This window comes from Dipteris shenzhenensis, chromosome 26 (genome assembly GCF_047967505.1).
Source record: "Dipteris shenzhenensis isolate YYH24624 ecotype China chromosome 26, Dip_SZ_1.0, whole genome shotgun sequence".
NCBI lineage: Eukaryota > Viridiplantae > Streptophyta > Polypodiopsida > Gleicheniales > Dipteridaceae > Dipteris > Dipteris shenzhenensis.
This window is the reverse complement of record NC_141621.1, coordinates 14,147,332-14,169,673: the sequence shown is the minus strand read 5'-3', so window position 1 is coordinate 14,169,673 and position 22,342 is coordinate 14,147,332. Positions and strand designations below refer to the sequence as shown.

Here is a 22,342-nt window from a genome sequence, read left to right as displayed (position 1 = left end):
GAGTAGAGAAAAAGTGCTTGTTGACCCTGCTACCCATCTGAATCCAAAATGATTCCCATGCATGAAAGGCATATTCTGCTCTCTGATCCAACAAAGTCTGCAAATGAGCCCTTGCTGCAGCAAGGCGCTCCTGAATCCAAGCATCTGTGGGCCTCTTCTGCTCTTCCCTCTGAAGGGACGCTAACTGCTGGCGTATACCAATCTCACGTATGAGAATCTCACGTCTCCTAGAATCAGCGACTATATGATAATAGTTACTAATTCCGGATAAGGCTGCAGCTACCTGAGATGGGTGGAAAGCTCCACTCTGTATGTGAGAAACCCAAATCTGTAAAATATCCTCCGTGAGGCTCTCCTCTGCATAAAAAGCATCCGGAATCCTGACACAAGCAGAGCGTCCTCTCCGATGAGGCTCAAAAATCTGCAACACCACTGGAAAATGATCTGAGGTAGAAACCCCAGTAGAAATGCATACAGATCCTCCCTTGTCAAGTGCCCAATCGTCTACATGAAATCTGTCAATCCGTGCATGACTGGGCATGTGTATTCTCCTGTTCGACCAAGAGTACAGGAGTGACTGTGGCATAATATGAAAGGCATCATCCAACCAAGTGTCCCTGCCACTGAACTGAAAGAGGGAGGCATCCCAGGCTGCCCTTTCCAAAGAATGAATTCCACCCTGTCTGCCTCCCTTTTTGTCTGAAGGCAACTCAACCATGTTGAAGTCGCCACCAATGATCCAAGAATCTGCAATGGGGGCCCAAGAGAGTAACTCCTTCCAAAAGGAGATCCGCTCCCCTCTGTTATTGGGAGCATAAAGATTGAGAAGGCCAATCTTACGCCCTCCAATCAAAATAATGATCCATTGAGCTCTAGAAGGGGAGATAATACCATGACCAGCAACCAAGGGGAGAATAGAAAGAGAGACCGAAATGCAAGTGCCTCCCCTTGTGCCCATAGCAGGCGACCAGAAGGTATGTCCTGAAAGCAGTTTGCCAGACTTAGAGCAATCACTGGCATCCAGTTTGTGTTCCTGGATAAAAAGGATATCAATAGCACCTCTAGTGACGCCTAGATGAAGCTGGTTCCAGATAAGCTGCGTACGGCGACGGTGTGGAACTCCGCCTAGGCCCTGTATGTTCTTGCTGGCTACCCTCATCGACAGGAGGATGTTGGATGGAAAGGCTTACCCGACCTAGTAGAGGAGACCACCTTCCCCTGGGCCGAAACACTCCTACTGAGGGCAGGAAACTCAACACGTGAAAGGATCCCCACACCTGCTCAAAGGGACGCCCTGTTAGAAGAAGGAAACCCAATGACCGGGACCCTTAAGGTGAGGGCACAAACTCCTCATCGTCCATGAAAGTAGATATGCTTTTTCCAATCAATGGCTGGATTTTTCCAAAAATGCCAAGCCATACCTAGGGCTATATCTGTGTGAGCAAGCCTAGTCAACTCAAAGTCCAGCTTCTCAACATAGTCATGAATTCGAAGTTCCAACTGGGTAACCGTTTGGTCCCATACTTCAGTTGAACTTCCGTCCACCATCCTGACCGTATAAGCATAGTCAGATGGACTAGTTTTCAACTTGAGCCTCTTAAAAATCTTCGAGTTAATTACATTGTGAGTTGACACTGAGTCAAACAACACAATCACATCATGATTGGCTACTTGCCCTTTCATTTTAATCAACTCGGGCTCATCAAAAACCATATACCCCGTTGCTGCGGGTTTTGAAAGGATGTTATCGGGTGCACCGCTTACTAACTTAGAAACAGACACACTTAATAACACAGGTACTAACCTCTGAGAAGGTCCTGCCAATTGCATTTGCATATGTTCCGCATTGGGACTCTCCTGCATTTCCGCGTCGCATTCAGATATTATCATATTGGCCGTGCGACGGTCTTTGTTTAGTGGACAATCTTTCCACTGATGTCATTGAAGACAGCCGAAGCACAGTCCTTCTTTTCTAGCTTTTTCTTTTTGCTCAGGGGTCAACGAGGACTTTGACCAAGCCCGATTGGAGTTACTTTTCTTTTCACCCCAACGGTGGTACTTGTCTTTGTTTGTCCCTCAACCGGCTTCACCTGCTTGGTTTGGCCACTTGGCTGCGAGACACTTGTCTTTGAATTCCATTTCCTCTGAAATCCCCCTTTTCTCGGGTACTCATGCTGAGTCCGTGCCTGCACAAACCCACTAGGTCTGCCTCTGGCATCCTCAAAGTTCAGGGCTACTGCAATAGATTCATCTAATGTAGTCACATATTTAGCCCGAACTTCCATTATAATCTTATCGTTCAATCCATAGATATAGTCTTTCAATTGAACCCACATAGAGAGAGGGTCTGTTATTTTCATAACACATTCCTTGAACTTGTCAGTGTACTCTGCCACCAACAAAATCCTCTGGCAAAGGTTTCTATAAGCATCCCAAGCTCAGGACTCTTCGTTAGGTGGAAGAAAGTGTTTCTTAAATTCAGCCTTATCCGCTGCCTCAATAAATAGGTGAGTAGTCTTGCGGATTTTCTTAAGATCAGATCTGATTTCACAAATGGCGAAGGCTTCTTCCCACTTGTGTAACCAAACCTCGATCATATCAGAACTGCCCTTCTTTCTCAGACGTAGTCGATGTTATTTGAACCCACGCAGTTGACCGAATATCAGAAAGCTACCGTTCTGCAGGTAATTGTACCAACCTGGTCTCTATTTCGAAATCAGTCTCAGCCCACGGGCTAGTTATGTGACCATTGGTGTTGACTCTAGCTCGCCCACGTTCACGACTAAGGCATAAAGACCTGAGCTCTAAAGCTTTTTTTTTTCCCCCAAGCTAGTAAAGTATATTACATCAACGCCGGTCGTATGCCTAGCTTTGGAATTGAAATTGCAGCGGTCTCAAGTGTAACTGCCATTTCCAATGACATAATCGATATGTTTGTGAGCGAGTCTTCCTTCCCTTCACCAAATTCTCATAACCAGACTGAGAGCGTCAAAGCTTGCGCATCTGGTAACTATGACGTCGATGTAGCCTACGTAATTGAAAGGCCTGTAATAAATCTCGACCTGCTTATGCGCAACGTTCACAATCATAGCTCTCCAAGGTCAGACAATAAAAGCCGAGTGACAGCCTCGCTATTAGAATTTAACGTAGCTTGCTTTTGCGCAACGTTCGTCCACCTTCATTCCTCCTTTTCCGATAACCAGCGCTCTGATACCGAATGATACGTACAATATCTAATCTCTCTGGTTTTCGTTGATTCACTGGCTAGCTCATAGGCGATGGCATCCATTTTACCTCCCAGCCACTCTCATGGATTGCATGCACACAAAGATACGTAATTTTTCATTCCTTCATGCCTATCCACAAGCCCACAATTCCCTAGATGGTTCCCTCTGCCACATGTCATCATTTTAGACCTTTAGCTTGGTACACCATTTACCCCTCTCTTGGGGCACAATTAAACCATTTGCCCCTTGGCATTCTTACACATTTAGGTGCACCTAAGCCTGAGCACTCAGAACCACCTAGTCGATGCCAATACACCCTCAGCTAGGACCTTGGCAATTACTTCCCTTGACCATTTTATTTACACACATAAAATATTACAAAAGTCGGTCATTTAAGGGAAAATGCCCACCGATCTTTCGGAGGTCATGCTATCTCGGCTACAGCATAACAGAAGGCATGCCAGGAAGGGAGGGGATCTCAGTGACCACTCCGAATGTGGCTCCGATAGTGGCAAGTAGTCGATGGTAGACTTGAGGAAGACCAGGAAATCTAATGAACAGTGATGTGACCTGCCTGTCCTCCTCGACCGGATCGAAGCCCAAGATGTAGGGTAAAAGAAAGATCCTCCTCAAACCTAAAGCCAGGGGATTATCTTTGAGAACAAGGGCTATGGACTCGTGGGAGTTGAAAACCACTTGGAAGAATCCACGTCTCAAAAGTCAAATATCCGTGAGGTGTGGGCCGAGGTCTCCTGGTAACGCTGCCAGCATCCAGTCTCTAGCCTGTGATCTGGAAGGGTGCGACCCAAAGATGCGGGCGAAAAGTGATGTATAGCCCTCTAATTCCACATCTTTCTTGAGCTGCTGCAACTCGTCTTCTGAAAAAATGACGGTTCTCGTGGCCGGTGGAGGTGGACGGAGATTGGCTGAATGGGGATCCATTCGCCAATCGATGTGAAAAGGCCGATTCCAACACCGAAAAAGCTCCGTCCGTGAAACGACTGCCCAGGACGCCCTGAACGCGAGCGCAGGAAGAAGGAGAAAGAGAGGGTAGGAGAGAGGGGAAGGGAAGGAGAGGATAGACTGAAGGGGGAGATGGAGGTAGGCTGAGGGGGAGGCGTGGGAGATGAGTTAGGAGGGAAGGGGGTGGGGAGGGAGAGGGAGGAGTTTTTTTTTTTTTTTTTTTTTGGGTGGGGGGTGGGGTCTCCTTGAAGGGGAGAGCAGCCGGGGGGGGGGAGAGGGAGGGGGAGGGAGGGGGGCGGGGGAGGAGAAGGGGATGGGGGGGCTGGCGGGGAGAGGGAAGGCGGAGGAGAAGGGGGCAGCGGGGAGGGGGAGAGCACTGCCTTTGGGATTGCAAACAGGCGAGAATCATATGGAAGGGGATTGCAAGACTTTTCAGCACTTTTGTTCGCCTACCTTTCTATATGACCTGGGGATCAGTGGCTTGGCTTACTCTTTCAGGGCCCCAGGTATTTTTTGAGAGAATTGATTCCTCTTGGGCTCTTCACATCCGACGACACCTTGTGGAGTCGTGCTCTCTACAGGATGTTCCGGCCACTCTTTTCAGGGCTGCTCACTCCTCGGTCGACTCTCCATGGGAGATCCTAGCTAGCATTGCAGCATGGCACATTTGGAGAGCCAGATGCACTGAGGCTTTGGAGGGTTCTCACGTTCACCCTTCTCAGATCTTGGCCAGTACTTGGACAGATACGATACACACTCTGATAGCCATTTGGGCGACCATGCAGGGATCATCTCGAGCAGCCTCCTCTAGGAGAGTTACTTTTCTCAGAGATTGAAGAGACTCTCCCTTCTTTGCTGAGACTTCTACAGGGTTGAGATGGCATTTTCAGCCTCAGCCTTGGTTTCTTTCTACCATATCGCCATTGATTGATCTAACCTTAAATAAAGTACCTTTTATATGGAGACAGAATCAACAGTAAAGTTTTAACACCATAAAACAAGCTGTGGTCTCAAGACCGGTGTTAAAAATAGTTATGCGGGACATCCAAGAGTCAAGAAAACGTATGATCTCGTGAAACGAGATTTCTTTTGGACAGAAATGTAAAAAACATATTCATGAGTACGTGACACGTTGTTTTTCGTGTCAAGTAAGACAGGCAGAGCGGGTGAAGCCACTTGGACTTTTACAGCCTTTGGAAATACCACTAGGTAGGTGGGAGAGTATTTCCATGGACTTTATTGTAGGTCTTCCTATGACACAAGGTGGATATGATTCTATCCTTGTGGTAGTTGATCGTCTTACCAAGATGGCTCACTTCATTCCAACTAGAGAGTCTATTAGTGCCCCGCAAGTGATGGATTTGTTTATTAAACATATATTTCGTCTACATGGATTACCCAAATCCATAGTGTCAGACAGGGATGTTAAACTTACCAGTCATTTTTGGAATGCAGTGTTTGAGACACTAAGGACTGAGTTAGAAATGAGTAGTGGGGATCATCCCGAAACGGATGGTCAGATATATATAGTCAACCAAATTTTAGAGGATATGCTTAGAGCATATGTTTCATTGAGCCAACATACGTGGGACAAGTGGTTGCCACTGTTAGGATTTTCCTAAAATGATAGAAAACATTCCAAGTTTGCGAAGCATGCTGCTTCGGCTAGTCCGTTCGAGCTGAACTATGGTTATAGACCAGCAAATCCAACTACAATTGGTATATCTCTGAAAGTGCCTAGTGCCGCGAACTTTGTGGTTTCGATGCGGGAGATGCTAGCACTTGCGAGAGCTAACATCCACCAGGCTATGGATAGAGCTAAGACCTATGCGGATAAAAATAGATCCGTTAGAGAATTTAGTTTTTCTCAAAGTTCCTTCGCACTCTAAGTCTTTGACTGTAGTAGAGTGTGCTAAGTTATCACCCCGATATTGTGGGCCATGGTTAATTCTAAAAAGAATAGGCAAGGTCGCCTATAAATTAGAATTACCACGGGGTTGTAAGGTGCACCCAGTGTTTCATGTTTCTCGTTTAAAGAAATTTTTGCATGTATGTGATTCACTAATCGAGGGTGTCGTTTTGTTTCAGGAGACAGAGGAAAATGCAAGGCGCAAGCCAACAAGAATCCTGGACCGAGGAACAATGCAAGTACGCAATTAGAAGATACCCACGGTGTTGGTTGCATGGCATGGTTTACCTCTATCAGAAGCTACTTGGGAATCCGTATACCAGTTGCGGACAGTGTTCCTAGACTTTATTATTGAGGATGCCGATGCCTGAAGAGGGAAGGAATGTTATGCTCAAGTTGAGGTAACATGACCTCGGAAGGGTCAGTGGACATTTTCTTTTGAAGGATCAATGTTTGTATTATATTTATTGGGCTTCATGTAAATGGTCAAAAGGATTAATGTCAAGGTCCTTGATGAGGGTGACAAGGCACTGACTAGATGGGTCTAAGGCTATGGATCTTAAATGCATTAAGTGTGTAAATGTGCCTAGGGACAAGTGAATTAATTGATGTCCCAAGAGAGGGGTTAAAAGATGCATTTAAGAGGTATCCTAGAATGATGACATGTGGTAGACTAGATTCATCTAGGGATTTGGGGCTTTGTGGATTAGCATGCAGGAACTTTTACGTGTGAGTGATTGATGAGAGCCACCTACCACAGAGATTTGGCTGGGTGGAATGACGATGTTGTGCCTGCACCCGTGAATCAAAAGATTACGTATGGATTAACGAATGGAGAGTTAAGTGTTTGACAACTAGAGGACATGATTGCCAACATCAAAAGCTGGCATATAAGAGTGGACTCATTCAGTCTTGTTATGGGGCACAGAATCCCACCAGCGGCCATTTTTGTCAGTATCTTTTGTATGCCATCTTGGAGCAGGGTATAGAGGGGTAAAATTGTTAGGTGAGCAGATCCAGGCGAGCAGACACAATTTAGGCGAGCGGGTACTGTTTAGGCGAGCGGTCACACTCTACGTGAACGCAAGCAGTGAAAGGCTTCTCCCCACCATGGGGGCCTTACTCTCCATGCAACAAGCTATAGAATCTCCACCTCCTACCATGTTTGTGTGCTCCTTTCTCTCCTAGATGGGCTTGAATGAGCTATGGAGTTTGTGAACCCAACGCCACACAATCAACAAGCTTTTGGAATGTGTCTTTCGGACAGGACATAGTTGCGTAACTATGTTGCCTCCACCCAAGTGATGATCCTTGCCTCCAAATGTACTCTTGATCCACCAAAGTACATGAAGTCTAGCAAGAAGAGAGCATAGAGGAAGGAAACTACCTTCGGGTGGAGAGGTCCCTGGTGGTGAGCTCTTCCTTAAAAGAGCTGCGTACCTGGCTTTAGCCAGTTTTTGCTCTCTTAGCGTTGGTCGAGGGCATGAGCCCATGGTCGATCCCCCCCCCTTTTTTTTGTACTCCCTTGGTCCCCTTTCTTTTTGGCGGCCTGACCAGCCCTGCTAAGCCGTTTGCACCCGGCGCAAATGGTCTTGCCTTCAGCCAAACCTTGCCTTCAACACCCAATCTCCGCCGCAGCAACAAACCTATGAATTTTTTCCCTCAGAGATGATCCCTCGGTCGATCATCACAACCAGCAGCAACAGCTCCTACTCCTCCTGCTACTCTGTTGTTGCTTGCCATCGATGTTTGCCCTTCCCTCGGGAGGACTCCACGGCGTGACTCGACGCTCCCTGCTCTGTAAATCCTGGCGCAGCATGCAAGCTCTTCGTCTGCTCGCCGACGCTATGCACAAATGCCGCGATGCATCCTCTCAGAACGAGCTCCATCATCGTAGTTGCTGCTATGCCTTGGAGAATCCCAAGGGCTGAATGACATGGAATCCATGGGGTGTCGTCAATTCGTGAGCTTGAATTTTTGCATCCGTAGGGTTACAGCTGGTGGTGTTGTGCATCCAGAAGGGGAGTGTTGCTAATCGTCACCTGCTGCTGATCATGGAGAGCTTGGCGATGACTCCCGAATTTCTCGAGCGACTGCCACTTCCAACCACGGAATCGGCCTGAGGGGGGTGCATGAAGCCAGATAAAGAGACGGATTTATGCGAGACAAGTGACACCACATGCCCGTTTGTTGCTGAAATTCCACAGTGGAGATGGTTGCATCTACCAATGAGATTTCAAGGCATTCTCAATTCCTGCTTAGTAGTGGGAGGTGAGCTGGGTGGAGGTGATGGAGGGGAGGGGCTTGAGCCGGCGAGCTCTGAGCTCTGTGTGTCAAGAAGAAGATGGTGATGAAGAAGATGGTCACTGTGGAGTTTTCATAAATTGTGTGTATAAATAATAACATTGAACCCTATACTAAGAGATCTAATACAAAAAAAGAACTCAGACTACTCAGTTCCGCTCGCCTAAACTACAATCGCTCGCCTAAGTCCGCTCACCTAAACTGTGGCCGCTCACCTAAATTTCTTATTCGGTATAGAGGACTCTAGGAAGACCACCAAAAGGCATGTGCGTTTCTGCAGTGCTTGGCCTGCAACTATCACTTGTATTCTCATGGATCGATGTATCTGTTGGTCGTATGCCCCTCCCCCTTTGCTGTTGGTGCCCACTTCCAGGATACTCTAGGCAGTGAGCTGAGACCCTGACATGCAGGCTGCAGGACAGCCAGCATCTGTTTTCATTGCTGGATTTGTATTTTCTCGAAGCTTCTAAAAGACACTTCTTGTTCTGGGGGGAAAAATAAAATAAAAGCAGAAACTAACTCATGTAGCATAATTTGCACTCAACATATCTATTGCTCTTTCAATTTCTTTTTACTCACCTTAGAATCCTGAAGACAAGTATCCCAACTTACTTGCCCTTAAATCACTTCAAACATCTTGAAATATGGTAGAGTCTCTAGATTCTAGTCACACAAAGGAATGCTAAAAGCAGCAATTGTAGACCTTTTCCATACAAAAAACCAAATGCATACTTTAAGGAGAGCAGACAAGATTTCAAAAGATAGCCACAAGGGACATGGTTATTGACATGAATTTGACTACTTTCTTCTTCCAAGTTCATCGGTTGCATCCTCTCACCTTGTCATGAAAGGTATTTTGAGCTAATGCTCTTTCTGCAATCTCGATAGCCTTTACAAGACCAGGAATGTTATCCAAATCAACCAACTGCTTTGGGGACACCAAAGAATCTTCAGACGATAGAAGGGCATCCATGGCATGTTCAGCCGCAGCACTTTGCCTCTCAACAAATGATCCCCTGGTGGGAAGGAGCTCCTCAACTGCCAAAGTTCCTGCCTTAGAGCCCCTTCGAGAAAGCGAGATGTTTCCCATTGTTGAACCTCTTCGAGATGGAGCCAAGCTTCCAGTTGTAGATCCTCTACGAGAACCAACTGCACTTCCACTCACAGACTCCCTTCGAGAAGGTAAGACACTTCCCATTACTGAGCCTCTTCTAGAAGCCGCAACAGTTCCTAAGGCTGAGGCCCTCTGTGATCCTCCTGCATTTCCAAGGAAAGTCCCTCTTCGTGAAGCTGCTATGCTTCCAGCTGCGAGCCTCTGAGCCTGTTAGGGAAATCCATTCAAAGTTCCAGACTAACTGAAAAATCATGATTCAGAGTGGAAATTATCTTCTATGTTTGTTGGGAACAATCTGACCCACCACAGTACTTGGTAAAGTAGCACCAGTTGTAGCTGCAATGGATGACTCCAAGTAACCAGCAGATACAAGAAGGCTGGTGGTGTTAGTATCATCAGTGACGGGCCCAGCAATACATTTCTGCATGTAGCTGCCTTTACTTTCTGAGTCTGCTGCCTCCCTTGCTCCTTCTTGAAGATTCTTTGTGAAACAATCAGAAATGTCCCAGGAATTTGCCTGCAGAGAAAAGAATAAGAACACAATATTTGTGTCTTGACTATTAGAGATGAGACGTAATAGAGAGTTGGCAAAACTAAAGAACCTGACAAGCCTCTTCCTCTGTAGCTGTCGCAGAAACTTGAACCTCTTTGCATTTTTGAAGACTCATTAAAGTTTGCGCACCTGAATCAGCATAGTTGTCACTTCCAATTTTCATCTGCTTAATCAGATCAACATAGTGAGAATATTTTGAATTCTACAAAACTGACTGCAGGGCTCACTGTCCACCCGAAACACCTGGAAAGCATCTTAAATTTTCCAGCACAGATCATTGAGATAAACAAGCTAGCAGCATTTGTTTAGTATGCACAAAATAAACCATAAACCCTGCACATGTATGTACGATTAGTTTTTCTTTAAGATGTGCAAGCAGCATTGGTAACAACCTTGAATTTTGATGCAGGAAATGAAGCTACCTGCAGGAGTTTTTTGTATCTTGCATTTTTCTCAAGGGCATCCTTGACATTTTCATAAGCATTGTTAAGAGTACAACCTCTAAGGTTTATCAAGTCAATCGTATCACTTTCTACAAGCATGACAGTAATCGGTTTCTCCATATCCTGCAACCAGCATCACCGAAAGTAAACTCCAATGTTCACAAGGGCACTGTAAATAAGGAAAGTCATGAAGCAAGTCAAATTATAGCAGATTTTTCTCTTAATGAATCTATAACAATCTCTGTGAAAATAAAACAGCCCCATATTACGAGTTTATATTTTATATGGAGGACAAAGATGCCCTCCTTTCTCCCTGGGAAGGTAAAGCACACTGCTACTAAACGTTTTGGGAAGTTGGCATATGTTAGCCTGGCCCTCTGTAGTCAAAATTTACAAACAACTTAATATTTCCAAGGGAGATCCCAACGTGCGTTTAGGTATGGTACATCAGGACTAAGGCAACAGTATGTTGTGGGTGGCTTGAAGATACTAATTTGTCTTTCTGCAAACAGCTCTTTCCAAAAATAGTGCCGAACAGTGCTCTTCGTAGGGGTTTTCCCTTGTACGGAGGGGCAGGTTATATTAGAGGATTTCTCATCTGTGCTCCGAGCATCCATTACTAATTTACAAGTATCCAGGCTCACCAAGTACCTACTGTCTGCTTAGTTGCTGCTGGAGAGCCTCAGTTGATGAAAGGTAGGCTATGAAGTCGTGACCTAAAGGTCTAAGAAGGAAGGGGCATGGAAGAGGTTGCATATTAAAAACAAAAAAGAGGATGTTTAATAGCCGAGAGGTGTGGAAAGATAGTAAGGAGTTTTATACAGAAGGGAGAAGGAGGATACGGAGGAGAATCTCTTGGAGATTAATATCTGGCTCTAAGAGAGTCTTAACTGGTTCAGACCACTGCTACTGCTGCTCCCCGACTACCTTGCTGCCCCCTCTCAGCCTCCTCCTGCCTCCCTCCCTGCCCCCCTCTCTCCTCCCTCCTCTCAGCCCCCTCCCCACCTGTCCTCTCCCTCCTCCCTCAGCCCCTCTTCCCCGCCCCCTACCTCGCTGCTCAGCCCCCTCTCCCCTGCCCTCTAGCCCCGCCCCCTGCCCCTGCCTATCAGCCCCTCTCCCCCCGCCCCCCTCCCCTGCTTCTCAGCTCCTCCCCTCAGCCCCCTACCCCCACCTCCTCCCCTCGCCTTCCGCCGCCCCCTCCCCCCGCCTCCTTCACTTCTTCTCCCACCCCTTCAGCTTGCCTCTCCCCTCCCCTCCTCCTTCATCCCCTCTCCCTTTATCCTTATCCTCACCCTTCTTCCTTCCTTCATCCTCCCCCTCCCCCTTCATCCCCTCCCTCTACTGGAAAGCTGCAACCGTATTTTGACCTGTTTTGTGGCCCTGGACAGCTCCAAATAGGTGTGAATTCTGCAAAAACTTTGTGTGCTGACCCCGGGAAGGATCTGGAAGTAGCAAAACTGGTGAACAGCAAGTCTAGCAGCAGCGGAAGGCCCCTGGCAGGTGCGACTCAGGATCTTGCCCAGTCTCGACTACTTGGGAGCTCAAAACAGCCCTGATGTCTTCTAGCCACAGCTTGGTTTGTATGCTCTTGTTGGTGCCACTCTAGGGATTGTATCACTCAGCTCAAGAGGCCCGTACGGAATTTTTTATGGAGTGGTCTAGATGGCACAACTGATGTTACAACCAGCATGGCTTGGGAGACCTTGATTCTTCCTACAAGAGCAGGGGGTTTGGATATCATTGACCCGGATCTACAGTGCAGAGCTTTACTCAACAAGGTTGTTGTCAGAGGACTTATGCCAGGACAAGAGCCTTGGAAGGACTTTTTTATCAAATGCATACAGTCTCGCACACCCACTTCATGAGATGATTGGATACACAGTACCAGATGGGTTTTCACCATAGCCCACCTCAGATCTCCTTCTTCCCCTCTTATGGTTGCTATACTGAAACCATAGGCCAGCTTCAGGAGTACTCTTTGTAGGATTCCCCCGTCCACCCGTGAAGAGATTGAAAGGCAGCCTATCATGTGGAACGATAGTATTTTGGATGAGCATAGTAGACCACTTGGAGCTTCTCTTTACATGCAGTGGCCCAGATGGGAGAGGGGCCCTGCATCTAAAGTGGGAGCATGGAAAGCCTTCAGGAGGTTTCCTGCAGACCGTTAGGTCTAGGTGGTTCATAATCTCAAAGGAAGTGCAGTAAGAATTCAACCAATTGATGCAGCCTTGCCCAGGATGTGAATCCACCCGAATATGTTGATATATTGCTCGAGGTACCGTTTTAGCCTTGCCCAGGATGTGAATCCACCCGAATATGTTGATATATTGCTCGAGGTATGTTGATATATTTGACACAGATGACATGCCTATACTTGCCTATTACTTGTTCCACCTGGATGGGGGCATTTTCCAGATCGGGCATTCCTTTGTAGGTGATTGCTTTATGGAACACACATGAGGATGCCTTAGTCTTTGATGTTTCTTGGGGGGCAAGCTGTCCAAGTCCACAAGTCTTAGACCAATGGTCCAATACCACTCAAGACATTCCTCAATAGGCAAAGGTCACCTTGCAAATGAGAAAGCTTAAGGAGGCATATACAACCATCTACCAGCAGAAATACAAAGAAAAAATGAATGAGATGCACTCCCAAAATATAATCATCTCCAAGCTTGAACTCCAATTGCTAGTGCACAATAATGAGGCTATGGAAGACAACACCAATGAAGCCCCACTGCAATGCACAATAGTGGTGTACCAAGAGCTTGTGGCTACTCTACAAGTGGAAGATCACCTCAACACACGCGTGCTTGTCCAATGGAAGCAACTCCAAATCAAGATCATATCTGCTCATCCAACAATCAAATGGGAACGTTCCATAGGGACCAAAACTCCGCACATAATTTGCCAAGACTTGTCCAAAGATGAGAAAAATATCTTCTGCCTGTCTACACATGCTCGGTTTATAGCACTCAGGACAGATGCTTTCATTGCATATGTATGCCTCATGGTGGGTAGTCCTCCCCTCAGGGTTATTGCTAGTTTGTTGCCATTGCTATAAAGGCCATCACTATTATTTGCAAGGCATGACATAACCAACATCCCACCCATGCAACTGATGATCCCATCGCACCAACAACAACAAGTGTTGGAAGATGAGAGGGCTTATCTCACATCCAACTTCCCATATCTAACCACTCTCTCTGCTAACCTCATAAACTCACTTACCCTTGCTGCTACCACCCTCTTAACCTTCCTCAAGCTCCATCCTAACATCTATTCCCTCCATCGTCTCTTTGCTCATGCCTCTCACCATTTTCAACTAACCCAACAGTCACAAATTATGAGCCCCTCACACCTAGCTTCTTCCCTTCCCTTGCTAATCCTACCCTTGAGGATTACCAAGCTACTCAAACCATTTGTCTAGTTCTTCCTCCCCTCCCCTCCCCTCTGCTCCCCCTTTCACAACTAACACTCTTCCATATTTCTCCCCCATGTCCCTAGATTCTCTCCCTACCCCATCATCACCTCCGACACTACTTGTGCTTCCATCAGCAGAAAATGACACGGTATTTGATTTTGAATATCAGGATCCGGATAATCCAATTCGTACTCACATGCCAAGTTCCGAAGAATCACTTTTCAGGATGTGAATCCACCCGAATATGTTGATATATTGCTCGAGGTACCGTTTCAGCCAGTCAGGGTAGTGGGCTTCATGGAGCATGGCTCTCTTTCACAGTGGTACTTGGATCCTGACCCGCTACTCATTACCCTAGGCTCATGGAGGCTGTGGCTTTGTGGAGATGTCCCAATAAAGTTTTTGCAGTGGGACCCTGGGGAATGGGAGTGGATAGATGAAGGGCACCGAGAGAAGGGCATCCCCTTCTTTCGTTACACGGTCAGTAATGCCAGGAAATCCAGCTCAGCTGTAGGGGTTGGAGGCCCACCAGCGATCCTTACTAGGAGAATTATCATATTTCTGCAGACTGGCAGAAAATTTTTTGGCAGAGGCTTTGGAAATCCCACCGGAATAGAAAAATCACTCTCATCTTTTGGCTTTCTATTCATGGTGGGATAGCAGTGAATCATTGGAGATCCAGGTTTGGGGCTGACCCTACTTGCCCTCGTTGCCTTTCTGCTTCGGAGACAGTACAACACTGCCTTTGGGATTGCAGACAGGCGAGAATCATATGGAAGGGGATTGCAAGACTTTTCAGCACTTTTGTTTGCGTCCCCTTCTATATGATCTGGGGATCAGTGGCTTGGCTCACTCTTTCAGGGCCCCAGGTTTTCTTCGAGAGACATGACTCGTCTTGGGCTCTACACATCCGACGATACCTTGTGGAGTCGTGCTCTGTAGAGGATGTTCCGGCCACTGTCTTCAGGGCTGCTCATTCCTAGGTTGACTCTCCATGGGAGGCTTTAGCTAGCATTGCAGCATGGCACATTTGGAGAGCCAGATGCACTGAGGCTATGGAGGGTTCTCAGGTTCACCCTTCTCATACCTTGGCTAGTACTTGGACAGATACGGTACACACTCTAATGGCCATATGGGCGACCATGTAGGGATCCTCTCGAGAAGCCTCCTCCAGGAGAGTTACTTTTCTCAGGGATTGGAGAGACTCTCCCTTCCTTGCTGAGACTTCTATAGGGTTGAGTTGGCATTTTCAGCCTCAGCATTGTTTTCTTTCTACCTCATTTTTCTGAGGTGTTTTTATTACATGCTTAGCATGATGTATTTCCGCTCAGAGCTTGCTGTAGCGAGTTTCTTTCTTTCTTAATAGAAGTCTCTTTTTTGCAAAAAAAAAAAAAAAGCAGCCCTGATGGTGCCTTGCACGGAAGGCTTCTGGAAGAAGTGTGAATCAATCCTGGGGACTTTGGAAGGCGCAGACAATAGGGATGCAGCAAAAAACGAACTGATTTGGAGGGTCTTGGCACAAAAACAAATGAGCTTCTAGCAGCCCACCGATAGCCCACACATTGCCTTGGTAGTCGAAAATCAGCAAGGCGATGTGATAGAATGCCCTTGGAGCACTCTCCTAGCCTGTGACTTGCCTCTCCCTGTTCTTCTATGGTCCAGAAACAAGCCTCAAAGCAAATATCGATTGCTTTTTAAGCCAACTAGCCAAACGTGGCTCTTGGAGCTATTTTTAGCGAAAGGGGTTTTTACCCCTCTCTAACCCACTTGCCCCTTGCTCTTGGCCCTAGGAATTAATGCACTAGGTTAGCCTTTTTACCACTCTAGGGCTTGGGCTGTCACAGGTAAATTCTAATAATTAGAATCACACCCATCAGCCCACAACCCATCAGCCCACAGGTAAATTCTAATAATTAGAATCACACCCATCAGGTGCTTATTAGAGGAATCAAGGGAGAGAGATTTCAGATTTCTAGAAAAGTCCATCAAGGATGTCCCCCTCGCCCCTTCTTTTTTTCTCTTTGTGGCTAAAGCTATGAGCATTTTTCTCAAATCACAAGCTGATCTTGTTAGAAAATGGAAAATTCCACCCGAGGGTATCCCACAAATGAGCCCAAGATTTACACGCAGTGGTGTTTCAAGAGTGAACCAAAATAACAAAACTACTATAGCTCTGGGGGATCATTTCCAGCATCAGCCTTGCCATCTTGGCCAAGCTAGTTCTTTGACAAACTACCACCGAGTGATCCTGCACCACCTGTGTTCCTGTACCAATGCCCCTTTAACCATGCTCATGCCATACAGCTCCGTCTCTAGGTCCAAGATCTCGCCTCGTTGAGATCATACATGTCCCCCCTTAATATTGTCCAAGCTTCGAAAGATGAGTTTTCCATCTGTATGTGGTGAAGCATTGCATTTGCCGTTGTACCCACAATGATAGCCAAGGCTTCCGCATCCCGGGTCTACCATGCTCTCACTAAAATAGGGTCTGATGATGCTATTATTGCTACCGCAGTTGGTGTGGTTGGAGTAGTCATGGTGGCTTGAGGCAACAGATCTGTCGCCGTCTTGCAATCTCGCACGACTCCCTCAGCACTAAGTGGCTCCGAAACCTTTGCCATGATGGGTAATTGGTCCCATTGAGCTTGCCCATCTCACCACCTACCTGAACCTGAGCCTCCCACCTGGGTGCAATCCTTTAGACACCTACCTGAACCTAAGCCTCCCGCCTAGGTACAATCCTTCAGACGTCAAAGTGAATTCCTCTAAGCAATGAATCAAGGTCACCTTGAGCAAGGCCCTTGCCTTTAAGCTCCACTTCCCATGAACTTCCGTCACGGCTCTGATACCATGCTAGAAAAATAAAAAATCCCACCAGAGGGTATCCCATAAGAGGAAGACTAATAGATGAGCCCAAGAATTACATGCGGAATTGTTTCATTACGGAATCAAACTTCTTAACTTGTGTGTACTTCACAACCATTGATATGTGTACAAGACAGTAAATAGGTAGTGTAGAAGCAACAATGATATATTTTCATCGTCCAAAACCGGACACAATACAAAAAAGATGTGGAGTCCTACTATCTACCTAGTACCTCTAGATCTTTGAGACCTTGTTGTCCAGGTGGCCAGCCTAGGTGGGCAGCCTCTCTTGAGCTAAGTTTACAGCCCTCTAGATGTCTCCTTCATCCCTTGAATGTAGGCCCAAGGGAGCCCTCCTGCTGTTCCTTTTTGCTCTGAGAATTGCTGCCCCAAGTGATGCCAAGAAGGGACCCAAATGGCCCCTTTTATAGGGGCTAATCCCCCTTCAAAACAAAAAACGACCAGCCAATGGCTTGCAGGCTGCTGACTTGATTCCCCCCTACCAGAGCCGATTGGAGGGGGGGCTCTATAAATTCCCTTTCAGGGCTCCATTTGCAGGCTTTTGCTGGCCTACCTGGCCACGTGGCATCTATCCACTAGCCCAAGCAGTTCCAAAGCCTTGTTTGTCTACCCCAAACCAGCCCATAGGCCTTCCAGACAGCCATATTTCTGTGCGCCTTCTTCTTGCCTCTATTCTGCACCTGCTCAGCCTTGTTCCAGGTCTTGGAACGCCTCCAAACAGTCCATACAAATGCTGACATCAGCACCCTGTCCACACAATTATCTCTGCCTAGAAACCTCGCCTAGATCTACCCTTTCCATCTGTGGAAAGCCTCTGGATATGTCTCTCCCAGATCTGCCCTCCATGGAGGCACTCCTTGGCTAGGGATCTCCCCTTCTCTGCTGCCTACATGGCAGCCTATGACTCCATTCTATTATCCTATGGTCCACCCCCCTAATACACTCCTCATTTTGGGGCTCACAAGTGGAGAGGTGACCAACTCTAATCCAACAGATTTTTTGGGGCTGAAGCTTCCCCTAAGACATAATGAGGAACTCCTAGACTCTGAGGGGCAAATGACACTGCTGTTTTTTTGGATGCCACTCCTCAAAACCCTCATTTCTTTTAGGGCAGCCTTGGAGAGCATCAGGAGGAAACTCCTTTTTTGGAGTTCATCCAAATTGGACTTGGCTTCCAAGGTGGTGTTTGTTAACCAAGCTTTGCTGGCCATGGCATGGTATGTTTGCTCTTGTTGGTGTGCAATTCCAAGGATTGCATCTCAAGAGACCTATAAGTAACTTTTTGTGGAATGGGCTAGATGGCACCACAGATACCATGGCCAGGGTGGCTTGGGAAACGTTGATCCTTCCCACAAAAGAAGGGGGTCTCAATATCATAGAAACAGACTTGCATTGCAAGTTATTGCTTTGCAAGTTTGTGGTAAGGGGACTTTTTGCCTAAGCAAGAGCCTTGGAAGAATTGCTCTATTTGATGCATACATGCATGTACTCCTTCAAGCAGGGACTCGGTGGACAGCACCAAATGGATTTTTATTTCAGCCCCCTAAGGTCTTGTTCCACTCCTCTTATGGCTACTATTCTGAAAGATTGGGTCAGCTTCAGAATACTCTTTAGAGAAATCTCCCAATTCCTTTGGAAGAGATTGATAGGCAGCTTGTCATGTGGAATGATAGCATACACGATGAGCATGGAAGAAACACTAGGCCATTCACATTATATGCAGTGGTAGAGATGGGAGAGAGGCCCCGCCTCCTCTGTAGGATCGTGGAAAGCCTTCAAAAGGCATCCAGAGCACCATAATGAAGGAAAGGGAAGAAGGTGGAAAGGAGGCAAGGGAGCTAGAAGGAAGGAAGCATAACTTGAAATAGAAATGAAAGGACATGGAAATGGAAAGAAATGCAAGAACCAAAGGAAATCACTTCCATGACCAAAAGCTCCACTTGAGTTGATTGATTTGACAAGTGAAAGTACAACACTCATATAGAGTGGACACACACACTCAAGTACCATATGTATATGGGATAACTCCCAAGATGCCACATGGCACTCTCTCACTCAAAGACTCATGAACTAGTTCCTAGTACACACTAGAACACACTCTTTGACTATGATTTCTCCAACATTCCCCCTCAGAGCAAAGAGTGTGAGACCCAACATGCAAAGAGTAGACCGATCCCCCCTCCACCACAATACTGCAAAGAGGAAGTCCAACTTTTTAACACCTCCCCTGTGATAGTAACTTCTCAGTCACCTTGCGATCGGCAATGAGAACCATCCCTCGTCACCCCCGCTTACTCTGAACTGGGTAGGAGTCTCGCATAACCATAAGAGTAAACACCCAATACAATCATTTTTGGGGGACTACCCAAGGCAAAGTACCCTTCTTGACTCCAAAGCCACAAAAGCATACATCATTTTAGAGGGACTACTCAAGGCAGAAGACCTTTCTTGACTCACATAAGAGAAAGTAGAATACATATGGGTCGTCATCATCAATGAGGGTGACATGGGCGGATAGTGCTTGTTCGATGACTGGAATCTCCTCTGGGGTCTCAGGTCCTTCAACCAAGTTCGCATGATGTTGGTCTTGTTCTTTTGCTTTCTTTGTGTAGCAGTGTGCTTCAATATGGCCCTTGCGCTTACAATATCTGCATGTGATGTTCTTATGGGCTTTCCATTTACTGGTGGAGGCAAGAGCCTCTTTAATGCCTAATGTAAAGAGCGGAGATTCTTTGTTCCAGTGAACGTTTTTCGAGAAGATGGGTCACTGTATCATCAAAGGTTGTTAAGGCAAGCCTAAGTACTTCAAGAGTGTTCTCAAAAAGAGAGACTCCTTCCATACTCTTCATGAGGACAACCATTTTGTCCTCGTCGTCAGGTGGATACTTTAGGCTGGAAAGTTGTTGAACAAGAGACTGCAATTTTGCCAAGTGTGCACTTAATTCATCACTATTCTCCATTTTTAAAACTTATAAAATTGCAGCTTCAAGAAAACCTTGGAGTTTGTGGTTTTATTACCAAAAAAACTCTCGAGACGCTCCCAAATATCCTTGGCCTTCAATTTGAAGTTGATATGATGAATCAAAGAGTCGGCAAGGCAAAGTCCAATAAGAGCTCTTGAGTTTTGTTGCTTCCATATCTTGAGTTGTTGAAGATCCATTGTCATGGCGTAGTTGCGATCATCCTCAATCACATCCCATGCATTTTCCTTCGTGAGGAGCAGCCACATCTTTGTTTGCCAAGTGGAAAACCCCTCACCCTTGAACTTCTCGACAATGAGGGACGTGGAAAGAGAAGTCATGGTGTGGCAGCTCCAAATGATCAAAAGGAAGAGCTAACTAGCGGGTGCAGAGAGAAGATAGTGGGTAGGTGCGAGCAGAAGAGGAGGCAGCGGGCAGGGAAAAGAGGAAACGCGGGCAGGAAAAGGAGAGGTGCAGGCAGACGGGCTGTTGCACGGGTAGACAGAGCAGATAGACACATGGCAGCAGCTTATACAATCAAGAAATACACCAGCAGGGTCGCGAGTTGTGGGTGCCTCCTTTGGATGAACATTTGAGCTTAAAAGCTCAAATCAGGCCACAAACTAAGTGTACATCACTAACGTGTAATGTTGGAGCATCATGATGAGTCTAGGGAAGAGCTTGAGGGAAGGGCTGCCCTTTGGGAGAAGGTAGCTTCCATTTCTGGGCTACCTCACTCCTAAGGTTTGCCCAAGGAAGGGAAAGCTAGAAAGGGGACATGGCTCTGATACCACATGAAGTAAAGGAAAGAAGGTGGAAACGAGGCAAGGGAGCTAGAAGGAAGCAAGCATAACTTGAAATAGAAATGAAAGGAAATGAAAATGGAAAGAAATTCAAGAACCAAAGGAAATCACTTCCATGACCAAAAGCTCCACTTGAGTTGATTGATTTGACAAGTGATGCCACATGGCACTCTCTCACACAAAGACTCAAGAACTAGTTCCTAGTACGCACTAGAACACACTCTTTGACTATGATTTCTCCAACATGTAAGATGCAAGTACTACGTCATCTTAGAGGAAGCGAAGGGACAGGATTCAGCACATTGATGCAGCCATTCTAGTGGACTAGATTCAGACAGATGATATTCCTATTTCATGTTCCACTTGGATGAGAGCTTTCACAGGTTTGGGCATTCCACTTAAGGTTATTGCTTTGCCACGATCAAATGAGTATGCCTTGGTTTCTGATGTCCAGATGGGAGCCAGGTTTGTCCACATCTTTTTTTTTTTTGTTGCAAAAAGATTACTTCATTAAGTATGAACGAAAACTGCAAGAGCAAGCTCTAATGCAGGAGTTTAAAAAACTAGCTTAAAAAGAGCTAACATAAATCCAAGGTGGAGGCTGAGAATGCCACCTCAACCCTGAAGGAGACTCAGAGAAGAAAGGAGATCCTCTCCAAACTCTGAAAAAGGTATCTCTCTTGGGGCTGTCCATATCTTTAGCCAATGTTCTGCTAGAGATTGGATTCAGAGTATGGCTTGGATTCTCTGAGTACCTAGACCTTGACCCACTTCTCTTGGCCTTGGATTCAAGGAGATTGTGGCTCTATGGTGGGGCACCAATAAAGTATTTGCAGTGGGACCCAGGAATGGATTAATGAAGGGCATCCAAAGAAGAGACTCCACTTCTTTGCACTTCCAAGGAGACGTGCTATATCAGAGACACCCTATAAAAGAGAGAGGCCAAGTGCTCCCAATTTCCTTTGTCTAACGTCATGTGCTTCACCTGATTGATCACCAAAGGTGTACACTTGAGGAAGATGAAGGAATGTACTCGAGCATTGACATAATCCCACAATTGTGCCAAGGTTTCCCGCTCCTTGCGGTCCAATAGCCAAGACCCTCCTCATCTAGATCTGTCTTGACAACTCCTACTAAAATGATTTCAGCATCATGACCTTCCATACACCGTAGTTGTTTCCATCCAACTGACAGTCCTTCAAGAATGTGGGAAGGATAGGGGGAGGCGCGGGGGGTTGGGGGGGGGGGGGGGGGGGGGCGCTTGGGTTGGAAGGAAAAAAAGATGAGGCTTCAAACTTTTTTGCAAAATGGCCGTCTCCAACGACACCTCAAAGGTTCTCCTTGTCCAGAACTATCCATGCCTACTCCAACCACCTCTTCACTCTGCTGGTACAAGGCTTTACACTACCTTGTGCTCTGAAAGGATGCAAAGAGCAGCGGAATTGTGTGAAGAGAGAGAGAGAGAGAGAGAGAGAGAGAGAGAGAGAGAGAGTGAGTGAGTTTGTGAATAGAGAGAAAACAAAAATGTATATAGAGAGGGAAGGTACTACGCAAGAATATGCAAGAGTTATCCAAGGAAAAATTCTCCTTAACTGCTAAGAGAAACCGCTCCAAAAGACGTTATAAAAGGCCTATTTGTACAGAGGATCCCCTGCTGGTCTATCGGTATGCTATATTAGGACCGACTGGCCCTCTTTGGACTAAACCCCAAATCTGATTGGACATATCTGATGCCCGAGGTGGAGACAACAGAACTTTA

General features: G+C 46.5%; 1 protein-coding gene across 1 annotated transcript in view; it reads right to left on the bottom strand.

Moving 5' to 3' along the window:
• The window catches only part of LOC147884710 (uncharacterized), a 123,993-nt gene that overhangs the window by 77,524 nt on the left and 24,127 nt on the right, over positions 1-22,342 (bottom strand). The window contains exons 5-8 of the mRNA XM_087397871.1: positions 10,493-10,636; positions 10,120-10,233; positions 9,822-10,034; positions 9,242-9,724 (exon numbers count right to left, since the gene is read on the bottom strand). Of these exons, the coding sequence (XP_087253997.1) occupies positions 9,242-9,724; positions 9,822-10,034; positions 10,120-10,233; positions 10,493-10,636 (954 nt within the window). The remainder of the gene's footprint in view (positions 1-9,241; positions 9,725-9,821; positions 10,035-10,119; positions 10,234-10,492; positions 10,637-22,342) is intronic.